This window comes from Saccostrea cucullata, unplaced genomic scaffold (assembly GCF_032062105.1).
Source record: "Saccostrea cucullata isolate Sc308-1 unplaced genomic scaffold, CSIRO_AGI_Scuc_v1 ctg2834, whole genome shotgun sequence".
NCBI classification, from domain to species: Eukaryota; Metazoa; Mollusca; class Bivalvia; order Ostreida; family Ostreidae; genus Saccostrea; species Saccostrea cuccullata.
Genome location: NW_026935410.1, coordinates 12,303 through 33,756, shown reverse-complemented (window position 1 = coordinate 33,756; position 21,454 = coordinate 12,303). Strand labels below are relative to the sequence as shown.

The 21,454-nt window shown below is 34.6% G+C and overlaps 2 protein-coding genes across 2 annotated transcripts in view; one reads left to right on the top strand and one right to left on the bottom strand.

The window, feature by feature from the left end:
- LOC134242742 (FIGNL1-interacting regulator of recombination and mitosis-like) overlaps positions 1-21,454 on the bottom strand; it is a 36,743-nt gene that overhangs the window by 14,909 nt on the left and 380 nt on the right. The window contains exons 2-7 of the mRNA XM_062724863.1: positions 18,309-18,411; positions 17,995-18,034; positions 17,799-17,887; positions 17,490-17,588; positions 14,210-14,350; positions 4,726-4,812 (exon numbers count right to left, since the gene is read on the bottom strand). Of these exons, the coding sequence (XP_062580847.1) occupies positions 4,726-4,812; positions 14,210-14,350; positions 17,490-17,588; positions 17,799-17,887; positions 17,995-18,034; positions 18,309-18,404 (552 nt within the window). The 5' untranslated portion in view covers positions 18,405-18,411. The remainder of the gene's footprint in view (positions 1-4,725; positions 4,813-14,209; positions 14,351-17,489; positions 17,589-17,798; positions 17,888-17,994; positions 18,035-18,308; positions 18,412-21,454) is intronic.
- LOC134242741 (uncharacterized) lies at positions 6,047-13,465 on the top strand. Its single transcript, XM_062724862.1, has 4 exons — positions 6,047-6,207; positions 9,667-9,847; positions 11,492-11,613; positions 11,937-13,465. Exons 1-4 carry the CDS (start codon positions 6,094-6,096, stop codon positions 12,162-12,164), a joined length of 645 nt encoding a protein of 214 aa, XP_062580846.1. The 5' UTR covers positions 6,047-6,093; the 3' UTR covers positions 12,165-13,465.

Sequence of the window (21,454 nt, the reverse complement as noted above, 5' to 3'; positions counted from 1 at the left end):
CCGAACCAAAACAGCCGAGGAGTTTTGTAGTAAACAAAATATGCTTTGCATAAGCTGTGTTATGTATGACGTGAGGGTATCTTGTATAGTTTGTGCTCTTTCGTTTGCATTATTCACGTGCAGATGCCAGACTACAGACTATACATGAAATTGATTCCAGAATTACTTTAATTCAACGTAAGACAGTATCAATAATGATTATATGTAGCCGTGGAATTAATTTGAGAATTGTTTACCGAGGCTTGAATCTAGATGACCAAAGTTTTTGTGTTTACTAGTACATGTATTCATAATCGAAAGGTCGCTCTGATGTGACCCCGAATGGGATGTTAGATGTTTGAGAAGCAGTAGCGGATTTGGAACATTTAAATAAATTTTAATTAGATTAAAATGCATGTTTCAAAATTTAAACATGAGATTTCTTCAGTTTGAAAGACAGGAAGTGCATTTTTAAAAGTTCTCTCTTGGTGGCATCCTATCGTTCTCTGGATGAAAACAATTATGTTGATGTTGAAAATTTAATTGTCTTTCATGCTCTATTGAAGTTAGGTAATTGTAAAGCCTAATATAGCAAAAAACTAAAAAAATGACAAATTAAATTCTTTAGAATAATGAATTTGGAGTAGTGTAGATCTACAGCTGGCTAGTCAGAGAAAAAAAGGATGACTGAGCAGAGACTTTGTAAATGAATTGATATCAGAGAGCTCCAGATGTGTAGGCTCACTGCGGGTGTAACCTGTCAACGAGGGATGCTTACTTCTTCTAGGCAACGCAACCTACCTCTTGAACTTTCAGGAGTCAGCTTTTCTTCTTAAATCGATCATTCTGTATTTTTATACAGATACTGAATACTTCCGTTTAGTAATATTATGAACTACTACTTGTACGGGAAGACTGGCGAGTAAACAAGATTATCAAGCTTTATGAAATGTACTTTATTGACTTTTCAAACAAGTAAATGTTCGAATAAAGTAAATGGTATATGAGAATCATTTAAAAGAAGTCTTGCACAATATGTCTAGATAAGGACATATAATGTGTATTTGCCTTATACTCTTCATGCAATATTGCTCTCAAATAAAACATGTGAAAAGGAAAGTTGTCTAATAAAAAAACACTAGTATTTAAAAATTCAAATCTACACTTAAAGTCAGTGTAACTTAAGAAGTTATCAGTGTCACTTTCTTCAATATGTCGGTTAAACAATATACACTGATTTCTTTTCTATCCATGTGCCTCTAAACACCTGTATCTTAATTTAATTCTTCTCAAACGCTCAAAATAATGATCGACGAATTGGACAAATTCAAATTTAAAAAGTATTTTCACAGCTAATAATACGTTCCCTAGGAATTAATCAAATTTTCAAAACTTACAAATAAACATTAAGTATAAATTTTAATTTTTTTCTAATTGCCAAGATTTTTCATACCTCATTCTTCTGTGAATAATAATATCGGTTGATTTTTAGAAGAGGGTCACAATGCCGATTAAAATTAATATATATTTATCCATTTTTTTTTTCAAAATTAATTTTACTACTTTAAGTGCCCCATTACTTTTTTCAAAACTAAAAGTAAGTGATCCCTTATGATCGTTTGTACATGTAATAAATTATCAAAGACGGAGCAGAGTATTTACCCCTGGGAGCTGAGCTTTTAAAACTGTTTATTAGACAGAGAAGAAAACAAACGTTTCATTGTGGAGGCAATCCTATTGTTTCCATAAAAACGTTACAAAAAGTGTAAAACTTGCAGATGTATTCGGTGTTTTTATAAAAACGTTTTTCAGGTATGACTTGACTTAATACATGTAAATGGTGTTTCTTAATACTTTGGCAAGGAAAATTAAACTCGATCTAGAGATTTGCTGATGTTTTTGCAGTCTGTAATAACCTTCAACCTGCTGTATAATTAACCGTATCGTTCAACTTTCAAAAATAAACTAACAGTTGCTATAAATCGCGATCGCACGATGTACATGTAATAAGGACGAAATTCTCAGTTCTTTGAAGTTAGTGTTCTAAGTATTGTCAATGCTTTGGTAAATACTAATAAGAATTCGATATAATTGTTATAATAGCCACTCTTCGTACACAGCATATTGTCAATCTTTCACCAGGGGGCGTATTACGCCAACAGTATACAAATCATAGGAAGCGCTTTGCTGAAGTTACCGTTGTCGATAGGTAGCGCCTTGTGGAAGTTTCCGGTTTTGGTTGCAGAAGGATAAGGTTACGTGCGATAAAGCGTTGTCGATAGGTAGCGCCTTATGGAAGTTTCCGGTTTTTTGGAGCCCATGCCATAAAGCGGTTAGCTAGCTAACCGCTTAAAAATGGGTCCTATGTATCACAGGAAAAACCTTGCAATAGCTTGTTTAAACTCATTTTTAATTGTAACTCAATGAAAAATGCTCGGAACATGCTGAAACTTATCTTGATTTTTTAGAATCTTAACTGCAATTCGATATGGACATGTTGTATTAATGAAATAAAAATTCATCAAATTTTGCTAGCTCAGACACGTTCCAGTGATTTTGAGGAAATTTTCTCTAATATCACAACCAATACTAGAGCTATTGTAAAGATAGTCTAGTGTTACTTTTAAACAAACACCACTTGACATAATTTATAGCTATCTCCTACTTTAGAGGCACGAATCTTCTGCAATTTTGCCCTATTTTGAATGAAAGTAAGGTCAAAACTATGAAAATTTAATCATGTTGATATGTCCAAATAAATTTAAATAATTTCAGTATATTGTGTTGTGTAATTAGATCTCTGCATAGAAAAAAATTTAAAACTAAATTCTGATTTTCAAATTGAATGTAGTTTAAGAACCTTTGACATTTAAAAAAACAAGTACTATTCATAACTTTATAATGATCTCTACTTTCTTAGTAGTCTAAAGTCTGTAGATGAAAAGATAAATAAGTATATGTGTATATAAGGGTCTTACTCTAATTTATGTAGTTGTGAATTTAGTGAAAACGTCATTGAATTTAACCAGTCAAGTAAAGAACTCATCACAAAAATGTTTCTCAGTATTTTATTAACATACAGTCTTTATATATTAGTGTTCTGAAGCTCAGATGATTCTGTTAACAGCTATGAAGTGCAGCTCTTCCTGTCTGCACCAAAAAACATCACATCTATCCTACTACTTAATTGTAATGATCACCCAACACCATCTCTTGAAGTAGTTACACATTTCTATTTAATTTTACACAAACTTGTCTGAGGCACTTAGGTTACAGAAATATGCTTGGAAGTTCTCAATAGGAGGGTTTTCACAAATAATCATCATTCAACTTTTTTACTGGAAGTTGATTTTGATATCTCCAGTGCTTGATGATTGCTGCACTTCATGAGAGAAAGTAAAAGCTTGTTTCTGTGTTCAGGATCTTCAGGTTTTAATTATTTCTTCAATAAAACTTGTGCCCAGGGAAATTACAGTCACATCCTTAAAACAGTTACTTTCCTTTTTTTAAGTGACTCAAAATTTGCAAAGGAAGTATACTATGTAGTCTATGTTAATGACAATTAAAATATTCTGAAATATAAAAAACCCCAAATAAAATGGATTTCACTTTACGTACAAAGCAATGAAAAGTGGGTTTTACTACACTGTACTAACAAATCATACAGGCGAGAAGTGTACAAAGGTGTCGCTGCATAGATTAAACTGACAAATTTCGTTACCAGGTTAAACTAGGAAGTAAGGGTCAGCTGCTCTAACAATAACCCCGATAACTTGCAGGTAAATCCAGGTGATAAAATGAACAAGAGGCCTGTGGGCCAAATCACTGACCTGGGTACTTTGACTAAAGAAAATCAGACATGAATACAGTGAGTATTCATATATAAGAAGTCCCAACCTAGCTAGCTAGCTCCAATAGGCATGGTATGAACAATATAACCCCCATATTTCTTTGACTTTAAAAGTATGTAGAAGATTGATCTTCTACCGTGGCCCTGCCTTGCCCTCAGGGATCTTGATTTGACCAAACTTGAATCTATAATTGGTCTATGATAATAAAGCTTGTGCACAAGTTTCATCTTTTCTGCACAAGTGATTCTTGATAAGAACATTTATAGAAGACATATTAAATTTTCTGTAAAATTATTTTCCTTTCAAAGAGGACAAGGTCCTTCATTTGAACAAAAATCTCCTTCACCCAAGGATGCTTTCTGTCAAGTTAGGTAAGGACCAAGTAACAGTGGTTCTGGAGAGGTTGAAAATGGGAAAAGTTTACAGACAGACGGACGGACGGACACCAAACACTCTTCAATCCGAAAAACTTCATTGAACATTCAGCTCAGATCAGCTAACAAACATTGTAAATCTTTTCAATCAATTTTAAATAGTGCAGCAATGAATGCTTCAATTGTACAAAACAATACCTATGATTGTTTATTTGCAAGAAGAAAAAATCCTCAGAAGAAATCAGTTTTAATTTATTCTAACAGTGCTCCTTGCAATATGCAAACAATGTTCCTATATTTTTCTATCTATCACTTTTTATCCTGTTTTGTATGTTCCTATATTTTTCTATCTATCACTTTTTATCCTGTTTTGTGTGTACCTAATACCTATATATTCTCTATCTCACACTTTTTACCATGTTTTGTTTGTTGTTGGGGGAGTTTACTTAGAACTAAGAGTGAGTTTTCTTGAAGATGCTAGAGAGGGGAGCTGACATGAAGCTCAAAGGAGGTTTACTTACCACTTGTAAGGAGTGAGTTTTCTTGAAGAGGGTGGAGAGAGGGGCTGACAGGGAACTCAACAGATCCTGGTATATATCTCCACTGTCCTGGCAAAAAAAAAAGAAATTAAATTTAATAAAATCAGATTTTTTATTTGCATTCTGAACAGATTTACCAGAATTGTTTCAGCTGCATATTTTTAAAGTTAAACACAGCTTATTTATCAAAGACACAACTATTCTTTTGATCATAAAATATTTTTTTTTTACTGGAGGGGGTGGGGGTGTGTGTGACAGGACTGTTGTCAGTCCAGAGCAAATTTTTAAGATAGAATTTCCATTATTGTAGGTTTAATCTATATGATCAATATTGTCTCTGTATTAAAGCTCAAATTTTCTACACCCACTCGCACCTAAATATCAAAATGCCCTTTTTTCCCTCTCAGCTGCCATTGGATGATCCTAGAGTTGGATTTCCCTCATTAATTTTAGGGATAGACCATCTGTAGGTTTAAATCTATTACCTATACATGTACAAGTATAAACATATTTATCTAAAAAAAAAAATTACTTCTGAAGGATCTGACCTTCAATATTTTGAATCGAGTCAGTGAGCTGATTAGTTTTTTGCTTCATGTGCAGAAAATATAACATGCAGCTGCATTTTCACTGAAAAATGAATCAATACAAGATTTTCTGCAAACTGTGTATTGCTCGCTATTTCTTTAAAAAACTAGCGTTAACTCATGCACATCTGTGACCTCATTGTTACTACCGAAGGACTGGAAAATCCCTTCTGACGTTTTAAATGGATCTGACATTTACAGAAAATGCTGGGTTATTAGGACAATTTTGCAACTTTAGGAATCCAGCTTTTAAAAATATTTGAAGTGTCAAATTACATCAGAAGCCCGAGTCCTAGAGGAAGTGTATATATATAAAACACAAGGGGTTGATGTTTTCATGGAGAGTAAGGAGCTAGCATTCAAGGAGGCCATTCATAAATAAGTCAGGCAAGTACTTCATCAATGATTATGCATGGTTCATTCCTGTGACAGCTTGGAGCATATACTTTACATAAAAAGTGAACCAATTTTAAATGCTCCTTATTTGCATTTTTATTTAGATCATTCATACCTGCAATTTTGAATTCCTTACAACTTTATGATCTCTGAATAGTGAACTTTGTGGAGAAAAATTTACAAAGCTGATAACTCTGTCGAGTTTTGTACAAATATTAAACTTATCAAGTTTGAACTCTGCGGAAAAGTTCAACCCTGTATACACCACTGTGTATATAAACACGTGGCTACACACTGCAGTCACTCTATAAAATCTCACGCATTTGTCTGAATGTTGCTTTATTTTTCAGTTTGTTTATAAGTCACAATGGAGATTCTCAACTCACGAACCTCATCTCATTCTAACGTACCGAGACTGATCTCAAATCCTTATGAGTTTATCCAAAATCAGAAAGATGCATTCAGAATCAAGGATATTAAGGTATGTTTATATCCTCTATATAGAAATTTTCAAATTTAAATATACATTGTATATCATTTTAATTTAAAATCATTTCTTAAAAGAATTTAATAATGTTACATTTATAAATAGCAGATGAAGAAACTGTTTTACAGCTTCAAGACAAAGGATTTCAGTCTTAAGACTTTTATAAGTTAGGAATTTTATTTCACAAAATAAATGATGATGCAATTGCTCAGATTAGTAATAGATACATGTATGTATTTCAAGTGGACATTTTAGCAATTAGTTACTCACTGGAAAACTTATTCAAATGGAATCTTCTTCAACTGGGGTTTTTGCCAATAAGTTTTGTCTGTTCTTAATTTTTTTTTCTAAGTGAACTGTATTAATATCTGTGAAAAATTACATTCATGCTGGACAAAAATTTGTGGGTCTCTTCATACCTTGAAAACCACAAAAATTAATTTAAACCCCCATTAAAATTCAAATTATAAACTGATTTTACAGTAAATGAAATTTTTTTAAGACTCCCCCCCCCCATTGTTTTTCCCTACTATGTACCCATATAGATAATATCTACAGTAAACTTTCCCCCCATTATTTGTAGAATGGTGGGAATCTGACCTTAGCTGACCTCCACATCAAAGGCTCAGTCTGATAACATTATTGAACAGCCCCTTTATCTGTGACTTGTTTAATCAATATCTCTGGTACACTTTTAATTGTTTACTTACATACAGCTAAATAAGGCAGTGATAAGTTTTAGCAATATTCTTTGTGTAAAACACCATGGCAATGATACAAATTAGGCCTAGAAAAAAATATGTTTGTTTCCACTTTCAGGCTGGAAAAAATATAGGGTAGGTAGGTAGGCAATTATTTTTTTTTTTTGCATGTTTAATCAAAACGTGTATAGAAGTAACATTAATGACCAAAGAAATGGTGTTTTCAAGCATTTCTGTGACTTAAACTTATAATACAAAGGTGACTAAAACTTCTTTCTGTCTTGAAAAGCTTGCAAAGTTGGAGACTCTAATTCCCTGGGTGAAATCTTGCACTTCATGAGGGACAAAAGCATTAAAAAAATGTATAGGGTCGGCACTATAAATTAGGGTCGGTCGGGAAAGCGGAAACACACATATTTTTTTTCTAGGCCTTAACCCACTTTGTGACTTACTGGCTTTGAAACAGAATTGTAAAAAAATTAATTGAAAAATCCATGGCTAATTGAACTGATTCCAGATTCCCCTAATGGTAGAGGAATGGGGGACCCTCATTGTTTATTAAACCATATCTGTACTGTAATACAGAAATCAATGATGCCCTTATATCTCTGGAAAAAAAAACTCTGATTTTGTTGACTTTTCACTGCCAAAATGAATAAATTGTTTAGCTGGTCTATATTATTGCCCATAAATTGCTACAAAAGCAGGTCTGCAATTTAGTTCTAAGAAAACCACGGTACTATTATTTTTGTCTTGTGTGCTGCAATGTCGTTGGGAGAACTGTTTACATGGCATGAATGATGATGAAGTATACCGGTAAATATTATTGACAAATGCTCATGTCCCAGCAGATTGTTTATTAAACCATATCTGTATTGTAATACAGAAATCAATAATGCCCTTACATCTCTGGAAAAAAACCCTCCAATTTTGTTGACTTTTTAATGCCTAAATGAACTAGTTCTAATTGTAACGGGGACCGTTACAGATGTTCCCCAAACGCTCCCCAACTCCCTTTTTGTGCAGATTTCCTTTAAAATGTTTTTTCAATATGCTTAGTATCGCAGGATTTCATAAAAGAATTTTAAAAGCTACAATTATATCACTTTTTTGTCATTTAACGCATTGTTCGCAAACGCACGTGCATGCACATGCAAGGTGATCATGACATGTTGTCTAAACCATTAACATATCCTTATATTCCTGACAGAAATCAATAAAAAGTCATACAAATATAAATTTTACCGTTTTTCAAACATATTGTTCATTTTACGCATTGCGTGTGCACATGTGCATGCAAACACGTCATTGCATTCAATTTTGATAGCAATATCATGTAGGAATCCATAATACCTATTCATATTCTAAACTTCATCCTGTTTTGTTGAGAAACAAGAAAGATATAGGCATGTAAAGTTTCAGCCAATCAGATTGCAGCACACGTTGATTTATGTGCTTTCATGAAAATTCTTATATATCATGCGTTAGATCTTCATAATATGTGACTAAGTTCAAAATTTCAAAGGATTATGACGTAAAACAAGAGAGATATTGAGACTTTAGTTTCAGCCAATCAGAGCAAAGCGCACGTGCATGCGCGTAAGATCTTGCAATTTTGACCATGTCATCTTGTCCATACTACTACTTTATTCATGCATTGTGAGTTTCAAAAAATTCCATCAAGAAATAGAAAAGTTACGGCTTCATCCATTATCTTGGTAATTTCACATGTTGCACGTGCGCGCTCTTAATGCCAGCACACACGCATGTACGTGCTTTCATGAAAATTATTATATATCATGCTGTAGATCTTTATATTGTGTGACTAAGTTCAAAATTTCAAAGGATTATGACGAAAAACAAGAAAGATATTGAGACTTTAGTTTCAGCCAATCAGAGCGAAGCGCACGTGCATGCGCGTGAGATCTTGCTATTTTGACCATGTCAACACGTCTATACTACTAATATATACTTATATTATGAGTTTCAAAGCATATAATCAAAAAATAGAAAAGTTACGGCTGTATCTATTATTTTGGTCATTTCACGCGTTGCACGTGCGCGCTCTTGCAAGCACGTGCGCGCAAAATGACCTTCGTTCCGCAAATCTACATAACATGCCTACTGACCCTAAAAAGGTTTCACCTAAGTCGGACGTGTAGTTTACAAGATCATTCGCGGAAAAGATTTTCCCAGGAAGAAGAAAAATAATAATAATAATAAGAAACAGAGTAAAAACAATATGTTCCCCAACTTCGTTTGGGGAACCTAATAAATTATTTAGCTAGTCTGAATTGTTGCCCATAAAATAATACAAAGGTAGGTCTGCTGGTAAATTCCAAGAAAACCTATCATGATTCTCGTCTCGTATGCTGCAATGTTGTAGGGAGAACTGCTTTGATGGTTTGAAGTATAAATATTACTGACAGGTTTTACTTCATACTTCTATATAAAATTCTTATTATTGTCAATCCATCAGTTACTTTAATACATACCAGGTATATACAATCTGCTAACACTGTATCAAAAACTTAATGAATATTGTTGAATTTCAGTGTCTCAAAAACTGATATCTCGAATACTATGGATATGTCATTGATTCAAATATCCCAACTGTTTATTCAAAGCATTTTTTCGGTACCATCAAGTTCAAGAAAACAAGACTTGACTGTACTCAGTTCTTGGAAGAGGAAGGGGGGGGCCGAGCAAATTATTGCAGATTCATGAAGCCCTTTTTGTTGACTATTATCAGGTGACGGAAGTGAAAACTGAGGAGGATTTACTTCACGTCACATCTCAGGATAAACCTGACATCCATCAGGAGGACTACATCCTACAGCTTCAGTACCACATCAACGGCACGCGCGGACACTTCCTGTTGGTGGATAACGAGGGAGTGGTCAGAACTAATGGACAAAGCAAGGACCCCAGAAGTAAGTTGTGGACAAGGTGGGGTGGGGGGGAAGGGCGGGGGGGGGGGGGGGGGTCAGAACCAATGGACAAAGAAAGGACTCCAGTGGAAAGTAATGGACAATGGAGGGGGGGGGGGTCAGACCCAATGGACAAAGAAAGGACTCCAGTGGAAAGTAATGGACAATGGAGGGGGGGGGGGTCAGACCCAATGGACAAAGAAAGGACTCCAGTAGTAAGTAATGGACAATGGAGGGAGCATCAGAACTAATTGACAAAGCATGGGTCCCAGAAGTAATGGACAAAGGGGAGGGGGGTGTTCAGAAGTAATGGACAAAGAAAGGACTCCAGAAGTAATTAATGGACAATGGAGGGGGGGGGGCGGTCCAGAACTAATGGACAAAGCATTGACCAAGGAAATAAGTTGTGAAAAATGGGCAAATGGGGGGGGGGGGGAGGGGGGTGTGTGTTTGGACGTGTCTACGTAAGTAATCATATTGTGTATGCATTTTCCAGATTTGTACTTATTAATATAAATGTATCTCTGGAATAACATACATCATAACATTAATGTAGAACTTTATGGAAAATGTTTCATCATTTCACACCAGTCTTGATACATTATTAACATATTCAAGAAATAAGGTATCATTTTTAAATATTTACATTTGCAAATGTTTTCCTTTATATAACACTACTGAAGGCAAGCGTTTTTATAACTGTATAAATACAGGTATGGGGTCAAGAGGTCATAGATGTGCGTTTGGATAAACGTTCGACGTAATTTCTCTGTGACGTCATAAAGGGTCGACGCGCGTTCATTCGATTACATACATGCCGTTGGGTTTGAAAAATTAACGCATTTCACACATTAAAAGTAACAATCAGGCAAATATAAAGTATGAATAAGTCACAAATGTAAATATAAGTAATAAGGTATCATTTTTTGAGTTTTATTGAGATGTAAAACGGGTTGGCACATGATCAATTCTTCCATAAAGCCCTTCGGGCTTTATGGGATTTGATCACGTGACCAACCCGTTTTACATCTCAATAAAACTCAAAAAATGATACCTTATTTCTTAAACATCTATGGGGATATAAATACGGGTTGGTCACGAGATTAAATTCGCTTTATGATGAATTTAATCTCGGACCAACCCGTATTTATAGCCCAACAGATGTTTTAAAAGATACCTTACTACTTATATTTACATTTGTGACTTATTCATAATATTCATATTTGCCTGATTGTGACTTTTAATGTCTTAAATGCATTATTTTTCAAACTCAACGGCAACTATGCAATCCACTGAACATACGTCAACTCTTTATGATGTCACTGAGAAATTACATTGAACGTTTATCCATATATGCAAATCGATGACCTCTTGACCCTGTACCGGTGCTTATAAAGATATAGAAAGGCATTGCTTTCAGTAGTGTTATATAAAAGAATACATTTGCAAATGTAAATTAACAAAGGTTTCTTGCCTAATCATTAAATGTGCATTTAAATATGATTAAGAATTTGATCATATATTCTAGCCAGTATAAAACAGTGATCCCATTTAAGTGAAAGCCTATGGCCCTTTTCACAAAGAATCTTCTGACATATCAAAATATATTATTATATTTAAAGGTTTATTATGTTATTTGTATTTCAGCATTCCTGAGAATCATTCATAATTTCACACATCGTAAAGGATTTTGTTATCAGATTGTGGGTTGGGGAACCTGCTATAATCAGCGGATACTTTACATGGATGGCATGACACTCAAAACAAGGGTACTTATCTCAAGTTCTCCATATCTACCTCTTAAAAAGTCTCAGGTCTCTTCATTTTTAGCTCTGGTGATCCCAGAACAGAAGAAAATATGCACCGTATAGTTAAAAAGTGTCTATTGTCCTTCTTTTTGTCTATACATTTGTAAGTCTGTCTGTCTGTTAACATTTTTTTTAATTTAAAAGAGTATTTAAAAGCATTTACATGTATTTGTTTAAGAGACTATGCTTTTATAAATTTATCAATCAAATTCAAGAAAATATTTACCAAGTATTATCATTATTAAGGTGCGCTGACATTACATATGGTTTTATTTACATTTCAGCCGTACAACCCATGTCATGGAGACATAAATGACGACACATATTTTGCATTCAGAACAAAAGGAAACAGTGACGACGGACATTACGCCATTTGTTCGTGGCCGGGGGACCCTCTTGTCTTTGACAATCAGGGAAACTACCTTCCTCCCAGTAATTTATCACGTAACACCGACACCTCATACCTGTTCAAGATCCAGCTAGTGGATCGTATGAAGGTCACACCTGTGTAATTTGTAAATAAAACATACACATCACCAATGCTGCCAGGGAGAGTGTCACAAATGAATCAAATTTTGAGTAATTTTTTTTCTTACTTGAAAATGCTGTGATAATTTCTCATAACATCCCTCTACAGTACACAAAAATATAGATATGGGTACTCCATACAACCATAATCATGTTAATAAAATGTCTACAGATATTTTTAAAATCAAATTACTATGAGATTGACCGTTCTAGTCAAATCCTTAACAACAAATAACACCTCCAGTCCTACTAATCCTTGCCATTAAACAAACACATTCATTTCATGAAGACAAAAAGTACATCTACTTGCATGTTATTTATTTATTCTTTTTGCCATGTGAGTTGAGTTTTATATTTAATTTATTCTTCTTCTATGTGGGGTTATACTGTATATTATTCTCATGCAATTGTTTTGTAAAACAAGTTTCGATTGGCTAATGCACTGATGTTTGAAGCAGTAAAACAAGCATTAACGTGAGTGAAAGCCTTTCATTGTGACATCATAATAGAGCTACGCAAAAACACAACGCTCCCTGACATATTTTATAGAAGGAAACTCAACAAAAAAAGACAAAAAAAACAAACTAAATGCATGGATTGCATAAAAATGGGAATAACGCATCCCCCGGTAAAACTCTTCATTAACCTCTCTCTCAACAGAATATGTTCTTGACTCTTTGTCATTCACTCATTATTGAAATCCTAGTATTTATTATACAGATTTTTTCCTAAATATTGTCTCTTTTTTTTTATCATTTTCATCATGTTAAAATTTCAAATTCTTTCAAAGTCATGGACTCCTTAAGAGCTGGTATAACCTCTGGAGAAATTATCCAAGTCTTCTCCATTTGTTGTGATTGTACAGGCGAGTCTTCATATTTATTTTAACCATTCAGGTTGTTTTGTTTTTTTTCATCATGACATTACTTGATAAATGTAAATATTAAATGTTGTGTGAAATGAATGTGTTGTTGTGAGATGAGTTTACATTTTACAAATTTAAAATCAAAATATATTTCTTTAAATCTTATGTTCAAAAGACTTGGTTCATTACATCTGATTCGGTGTATAAATGTATTTACATTTTTTTTTCTTATAAATATATGTATGACCTTTGCAATTTTCATATTTTCAAAGTATATTTTGGATTTCTGGTTATCAAATGACATAGAATTGGTACACTCAGCATAATGTTATAAATTAGATGACCTGAAACATTAATCATGTCTTCAGATTTTTGTTGTTATGTACAAAGGGAAGTAATAAATCTAGAAAAAAAAATTTACTTGAATTGCTAACTATTTGTCTTGTAAACACAACTTATGGGTATGTTCAGCGTTTTCTTTTATTTCAAAATACAGAATTAGAGATCAATTGTAACAGGCTAGCCGCTATGAAAAAAATCTCTCTGGACAAGAAAGCAAGATCTTTTTTTTTTTTTTTTTCAATTTTTTTGATTTCTAGGCATCATTTTTATCAGATGAAGGAGTCAATATGGCTTGTTGTCAGTTTTTAGAACTTTAGGAAGCCTTTCACTTTTCTGGTCAAATGATTTTTGATGAGATTTTTAAAGAACATTTCCCATAAATATTTCTATGTAAAACACTTTGATTCATCTCTGAACTGATTCATGCATCACCAATTATTTTTGTGAAAAATTGCAGCTGGACTTTATTCATTAGGTAAAATAAAACTGGAAAAGATTTTTCTGTCAGGAGATTGGAAAAAATAATAAGGCCATCTTAAAAAAATTGTTTGTTTGCCCTCTTCCAAATATCTGGTTAAAATGACAAAAATTGATCCAACTCAATCTCTTTTTTCCCAATCCACAATACTTACCCGGTATTTTCTTTTCAATCCAGAATTATTTTTTTATTCCATCAATATTTCAAGATTTTCTTGAAAAAAAAAAAAGATTTTCCCACCTACCTACCAACTCAATTTTTTAAAACCATGATTCCGGAGAGGACAAGCAAATATTATTTTAAAGATGACCTAATTACCCACAGCAGTTCCTGTGGTAGATTACCATGCAATGTCCGTACGCCCCCTTCAGGAAGTGAACGGTCCCTCTGGGTAGAGAGTGAATATGGCTCCAGTTTAGAGCTACATTTCCATTCTGCATGTGACAAAGGCATGTTTCCATAAACTCCAGCAGGTCCAATAAAACCTAAAATCACAGGTAATCAATGGTTATGCCACTAACGAATGTTATTTAAAATGCAGTGTCTCACAGCAAATGACTGTTCAAGTAGTATATATTCCTAGATGCAACATGCAAATATAGTTTGGATGTGACTCAGACTTTACTTCAGAAAAGATCAGCTCTAGAAATTGAACAGTTCAATCTCCTGGAAACTGTTGGTAAGTTGCAGCATCTGAAGCAGGTGAGGTATTGTGCAATGTGCATACTTATGGTATGACTTGCCAAAAACTTCAACCTATTCGAGCATCTAGAATATCCAGATGTAGGTCAAATGCAGCTTATAAAGCAATTATAACAGTGTGCATCTCTAGATGCATCACCACAGATAGAGCTTATTGATATTTGGGAAAGGACTTGCTTCGATAGCATTAACTACCTGGGTTAACAGAAGCTGGTCAAGACAGATTTAAATTTAAAATCGCTGTAAAAACCTTCAATCAAATGGGATATCCGAGAAATTATAAACCTCTAAAATGAAACCAACAAGAGGCCCAAGGGCCTAGAATCGCTCTTCTGATAAATTATACAATCTATCCTAAGACCCAAGATGCATCAACTGACAAAGTTTAATGATTCTTAGCCAGTCATTCTCCTGTAACCCAAGATGCATCAAATAACAAAGTTTGATGATTTTGAACCAAAAAGTACCCGAAATACCTAAATATAGCCATAAAATGACAAAAGTAGGTCACTGTGACCTACTTTTTGGTCGACATTCTCCGAAAACCCAAGATGCATCTACTGACAAAGTTTGATGATTCTAAGCCAATCAGTACCTGAGATTTTCAAAAGTGGGTCACCGTGATCTACTTTTTGGTCAACATGCTCCGAAAACCTAAAATGCATCAAATGACAAAATTTGATGATTCTAAACCAATTAGTACCTGAGATACATAAAACTAGCCATTAAATGTCATAAATAGGTCACTGTGACCTACTTTTTGGTCGACAAGCTCCGAAAACCCAAGATGCATCGAATGACAAAGTTTGATGATTCTAAGCCAACAAGCAAATTCAAAAAATTGTGGTCCCCCGCTTTCGGTGTCTTTGCGGGTGGGATGTCATTTTTTATGACATGTTGTGTCAAATCTTGTCAAAGGTAATGCACATGTCAGATATGAAAGCCCTTTCTCTTCTCAATCAAAAGTTATAAGGAAGTGAACCTGATGACCCCGTATGACAAAATAGATTATACAGTTGTATTTATTGGTAGTTTCTTAAGAAAAGTCTTGCCACAAGTATTACATACGTGAAGTAGGAAAGCCCTTGCCCGAACCATTCAAAAGTTATGGCCAAGGTTTAAGTTTTTTTAAAAAGTAGGTCAAACTCCAAGGTCAAGATCCACGGAGCAAAGCTCTTGGTATTCAATGAAAGGTCTCACAATGATTACATATGTGAAGTATGAAACGCCATTAGCCCTTACCATTCAAAAGTTATGGCCAAGGTTAAAGTTTTTCATAAGTACGGAAATCTCCAAGGTCAAGGTCAAAAGGTCAAAGTTGTTGGTATCCAATGAGAGGTCTTGCCACAAAGAATACATATGTGAAATATGAAAGCCCTAGTATCTACCGGTGAAAAGTTATGGCCAAAGTAAAGTTTGGAATTTTTGTGTAAAAGTAGGTCAAACTCCAAGGTCAAGGTCAAAAGGTTAAATTTGGTGGTACCCAAAGAAAGGTCTTGTCACTAGAAATACACATGTGAAATATGAAAGTCATAGCTCCACTAAATCAAAAGTTATGAGCAAGGTTAAAGTTTTAGTGACGGACAGACAGACTGACAGATGAACAAGATTTAGTGTCCCCTCGCTTTCGCGAAAGCGGGGGACAATAAGTACCTGAGATACTAAAATATAGCCATAAAATGTCAAAAGTAGGTCACTGTGACCTACTTTTTGGTCATTTAAATAATCTCCCAAAACCCATGATGCATCAACTGACAAATTTTAATAATTCTAAGCCAATTAGTACCCGAGATACTTAAATCTAGCCATAAAAAGTCCAAAGTAGGTCACAGTGACCTACTTTTTGGTCGACATTTTCTGAAGACCAAAGATGCATCAACTGACAAAATTTGATGATCATAGGTCTAATAGTATTCAAAATATGCCTTTTAAACAATTTGAAAACAAATGCCTGCAAAGTTTAAAAAGTAGGTCACAGTGACCTACTTTTTGATAAATATGTTTTAAGGCCTCTAGATGTATCAACTTACAAGATTTGGTGATTCTAAACCTCTCGGTGTCTGAAATAATGAGATTAAATGTTTTAGAAAAGATTAGCCAAAAAATTTAAAAAGTAGGTCACGATGACCTACTTTTAAGTTGATGTTGTTTGTGGACCCAAGATGCACACACTGACAAAGTTTTATGAACATAGGCCTTAAAGTGTCCAAAATATGCCTCCAAATCAATTTGAAAACAAAAGCCCGTAAAATTTAAAAAGTAGGTCACCGTGACCTTCTTTTGTATTAACATGATGTCAAGTCCTGAGATGCATCAACTTACAAGATCTGATGATCCTAGTCTTTATAGTAAGCAAAATATCAACATTTTTAATAAGTGTAAATTTTGGTCAACTTTGAAGTGACCTTGAGACCACGCCCTTTGCCCCAGGGTCATGCCTTGAACAATTTTTAATCTTCAACATATCTTGACCCTTGTATGTAAGTTTGGTGAAAATCTGCCTGGTGGTTCTGGAGAAGAAGATTTTTTAGCAACCAGTACTTTTGGTTTTATTTTCGTGATTATCTCCCCTTGTTTTAGGGTCCCACCCCTAATTTTAGTATAAATGGTAGTCCTTGGGCCAAGGATACCCTGTGACAAATTTGACAATAATTGGCCAAGGGGTTCTTGAGTTATGGCCCATAGTCTAAAAAGTTAACGCACACCGCACGCCGCACACCGCACAAATGGCCATAGCATTAGCTCTTTGAGTCTTTGGCTCAGAAGAGCTAAAAATAAATTTAATTTCTGAAAAAATTTTTAAAATGGTTCGGTAGGGGTAATTTTGATGGGTCAGTCAGCGTACACTGGACATAAAACAAATCATTTTTTTATTGTTGGCCTAATTTTGAAGATGCAGGAGAGTTGGAATTTTTTTTTTACCTGTAGGTTTGTGTTGATCTCAGGGATACTGGATTTCTTGTCTGTATTTTGTGTGTACTGATGTATTTCATCCAGAGCTTTGTCAAACACACCACACACCTGTCAAAAGTTAAGATCTTCTCCTTAATTTCTCCTCATTACAAAAGTAAATGAGTTATAAATAAGGACATATGTATATATGTGAAATATAAGGTAATCTGAATTCAGGGGACAGCACAGTGCAACCAGTCCCTTGTCACTATCTTCTTAACTGTTGAATCAAAATTGCTACAACTATGAATCAAATCACTGAAACATACAGGTAGTTACCTCGTCAATAAGTTTGCTAAAAAGTTTTTCCTCGGCTTGAATTGCTTCAACACATGGCAAGAAGGAATGGCATATGATTTTAAGAATTCCTGAAAAGGAATCATTTTATGAAAATATGCTAAACATTTAATATAAAACGGTACATGTTACAGCCAGGTTCTTATTAACCACTATATTATTAAGCATCTTCTCTTACCAATCTGCTCCTGTACAACATTCACCTCTTGAAAACATCTCTGATAATAAAGTATAGGAAATTCACACTTTTAATATAGTAAAATGACTTCCGAAGTATTCATTCTTGATGTATGTGAGTCAAAACATTTTTATCATCTTGTTGTTTGAGATATATGATGCTTTCTGAGCATTTATAACATTGTTGTAAATAAATTAAAATTAGGAGTAGAATACAATATAACAGAGAGAATTAATTCAAGAAAATTTATTAAAATATCTAGGGTAGAAATAATGAGACTCTGCCTCATTAATATCTAGTTCTGAGTAGGATACGATGAGCCGTGGGAGGGCTGTGTCCAGGTTGACCTGACACTGGGTACCATCCCAGCTGACCACCGTCTCCAGGAAGCTGGACTGGGACTGTGACATGTCAAGTCTAAAAAGAAAAACACACAGGTAATCAAAGAAAAAGAATGTCAACTCAAATTCTATCTCTTAGGCATATCATACACCAAAGGTTTTTTGTAATTAGTGTGCATCTCCACTCATTTCATAGTATTTCATAGAGGATTAAGGATTTCTTTTTTAACTTTATCTTTTTTTGCAGTAGGGGTAAGAATTAGGGATAAATAATTCAGAACCGAGCAGAACTTTTTTTCCGCAATAAATATACAGATTTTTCTATGGGTGGCACTGTAGCTGAGCTCTCTGGTTGCCCATCCTAATTTTTTTCAGACCAACAAGCTACAGATCTGCAGCTATTGTATACTGTTTAACGTCCCTCTCCAGAATATTTCACCGATATGGAGACGTCACCATTGCCGGTGAAGGGCTGCAAATTTATGCTCGGCACTTACAGCCTTTGAGCAGGGAGGGATCTTTATCGTGCCACACCTGCTGTGACACGGGGCCTCTGTTTATACAGGTTGGGCACACACTGACAAATGGTCATTTAACCCCCGTTTGGTGGTCAATCGCCCATATCGGCATCTTTTTTTACCCATCAAATGGTGGTCTTTTTTATTCAAATCCAATTTTTATTAAAATAAAGCAAAAGTGCATTTACTTAGACATTGGAGAATTTTAATTAACAAATTCCTCACACATTTAATACAATTTAGTCAATTTTCCATGTGTAATTTCTGCGGAACTTCGTAAAAACGAAACCCACACTGGCGCGGATCCAGGAATTTAAGTTAGAGGGGGCGCAAAAAATAGGCAGGGGGTCTGGGGGTCTGGATTCTGGAGATTTTGTACGGTAAAAAAGAGGTCTACCAAGTAGACATATTTACATTTTCTTGACGAAACTGTGATTTATGCTAACTTTCAAATTTGACAATTTTAGGGGGGGGGGGGGCGTTCGCCGGGTGCGCCCCCCTTTAAATCCGCCACTGCCACAGCTGTTCGTGACGGCCGAACTATTTGCTCAAACAATACAAAAAATTATTTTGTTGTGTATAGTTTGGTAAAAAGTATATTTAGACAATAGGTGTTATTCTAGAGAATTAACTTTTCAAAACGATCTTTCGATCTGCGTATCAATATATATATCTCTATAAAATCCCGTTAAACACGAGCTCCTCGTACCTTATTCGTATGGTGGGCACTTATTGCTATAATATTCATTTTTTCTACATTTGAATGTAACATTTATTCTTTATTTTCTTTTAGGATGAAGTTACGATTTCTGTGCGACCCTTTGCGGTTTAGTATGCATATCTATGATGTATTTACTATATTTATATTTTTGAATGAAAGATTTACAAAGTGACAGTTGCAATTATTCTTGTTTTTATTCCAAGATTATTGTTTCCGAGCGATTATTTTATCATGAATTCACTGCATACTTATTTCCAAAAAGAATAAAGCCATTGCATACGAAATAAATGAAATAAAGCGAATTCTTACCCCTCCTCTTATTTTACATTTTAAAAATTAACACTAATGGGTCTCCGTAGTTAAATCAGTCTTTTGACCCAAGTTCGGAAAAGATCGTCATTTTAATTGGTTTTGATCATAATTGACAAAAATATGAAGTGATAAACACGATTGATAGGTGCCAGGGCTCTCACACCACTTTTTGGGACTGGAGCCAGGGCCGTTCAAATTGGGAAAACTATCGTCATTTTGGGGAAATTTGGATGACCAACATTCATTAAAAAAAAATCCTCAAATTTTGCTTTTCTAGAATTTTGTCATCAATTTAACTCTGGTTTTGAATAAACAGTTAAACAGAACAAACATGGGTATGTAGGCTATTTTTGAAATTACATTAGCTTTGTCATAACTATCTTTAAGTGTTGATAACTGCGGTAATTTGTCTTTCTGAGTGACAGTCACTAATTACATAGTCCCAAACTTCCTCGATCACATGGACATCGCTGCTTACCAATTGAGCTCGAGACTGAACATGCCGAAGTGTGGGTATGTTTCTAAGTGAAGCTTACTAATGTTTAAATGAAATGTCTATTTTTGAAACCAAAATGATGTTTTTGTCGATTTTCATGACAAGATACTCTGCACTTATAGTTACACATTTTTATAAAAACAATAACCTGGTTCAACGAACCAGTTTACGAATGCATTTGGTGCGAACTAATTAATAATCATACATAAAACTTGTTTTGTTTCACTTTCATTTGCAAGTGTGTTTTGTTTTGGGTTTTTATGCGATTAAGTTTCATGGACTTTTACTTTTTAATATTTTGCTATGGAAATTGGGAAATTTACACCTTTCTTTTGGGAAAAAAGGTACCTTTTCTGCATTGGGAATGGGGCCGAATATCGGCCCCAGATTTAGAGAATCGAGAGCCCTGCGGTGCAACTACGCGCAAGATGGAGGGAGTTTTTCTTTTTAAGTTAAAACACGGAATCGTTACACTTGTATACATAGGTGACGATTTTGTCCAATATTTGAATGACACAGCACAAAAAAGTCCACGTTGAAATTCTGATTTTTTTTTGTTCAGAGCATAGATAAATATCTATATTTTATTCCCCGTGAGTTGAAATTATGCGCCATTACACGTCATTCCAGAGAACTGAACAAAACAATTTTCTCTCCCATTTGGTAGGTAATAAAGACGACGATATGGGCGATAGACCACCAAACGGGGGTTAAATGACCATTTGGCGGTGTGTGCCCAACCTGTTATATGGTCTCATCCAAAGGACCCCCATTTAGTAGCCTTTCCCGACAAGCAAGGGGGTACTGAGGACCTATTCTAACCCGGATCCCCACAGCTATGATTTTCGATAATGAACATATGATGAAAAAACTATTATTTACATCGTTTCATTTACTTCAACCTACACTATGGCTAATCTAAAGTTGCCAACAATTCTTACATCACGTACCATGAAACTGGTTCATTCATCAGTAAAATAAATTGGTAGAATACCTATCCGTCATAATATGTAGGCCTAAATCAGGGCGCCTTGATTTTTGGTCAGTGCTCCATATGGTACCGGGTAAGGAA

What these genes read in the sequence shown, in the direction of transcription:
- LOC134242741 (XM_062724862.1), top strand. Translation starts at nt 6,094, where the DNA reads ATGGAGATTCTCAACTCACGAACCTCATCTCATTCTAACGTACCGAGA. An exon ending in ACAAAGCAAGGACCCCAGAA is followed by an intron (nt 9,848 to 11,491) that starts GTAAGTTGTGGA and finishes TTTGTATTTCAG; the next exon opens with CATTCCTGAGAATCATTCAT. An exon ending in GCATGACACTCAAAACAAGG is followed by an intron (nt 11,614 to 11,936) that starts GTACTTATCTCA and finishes TTTACATTTCAG; the next exon opens with CCGTACAACCCATGTCATGG.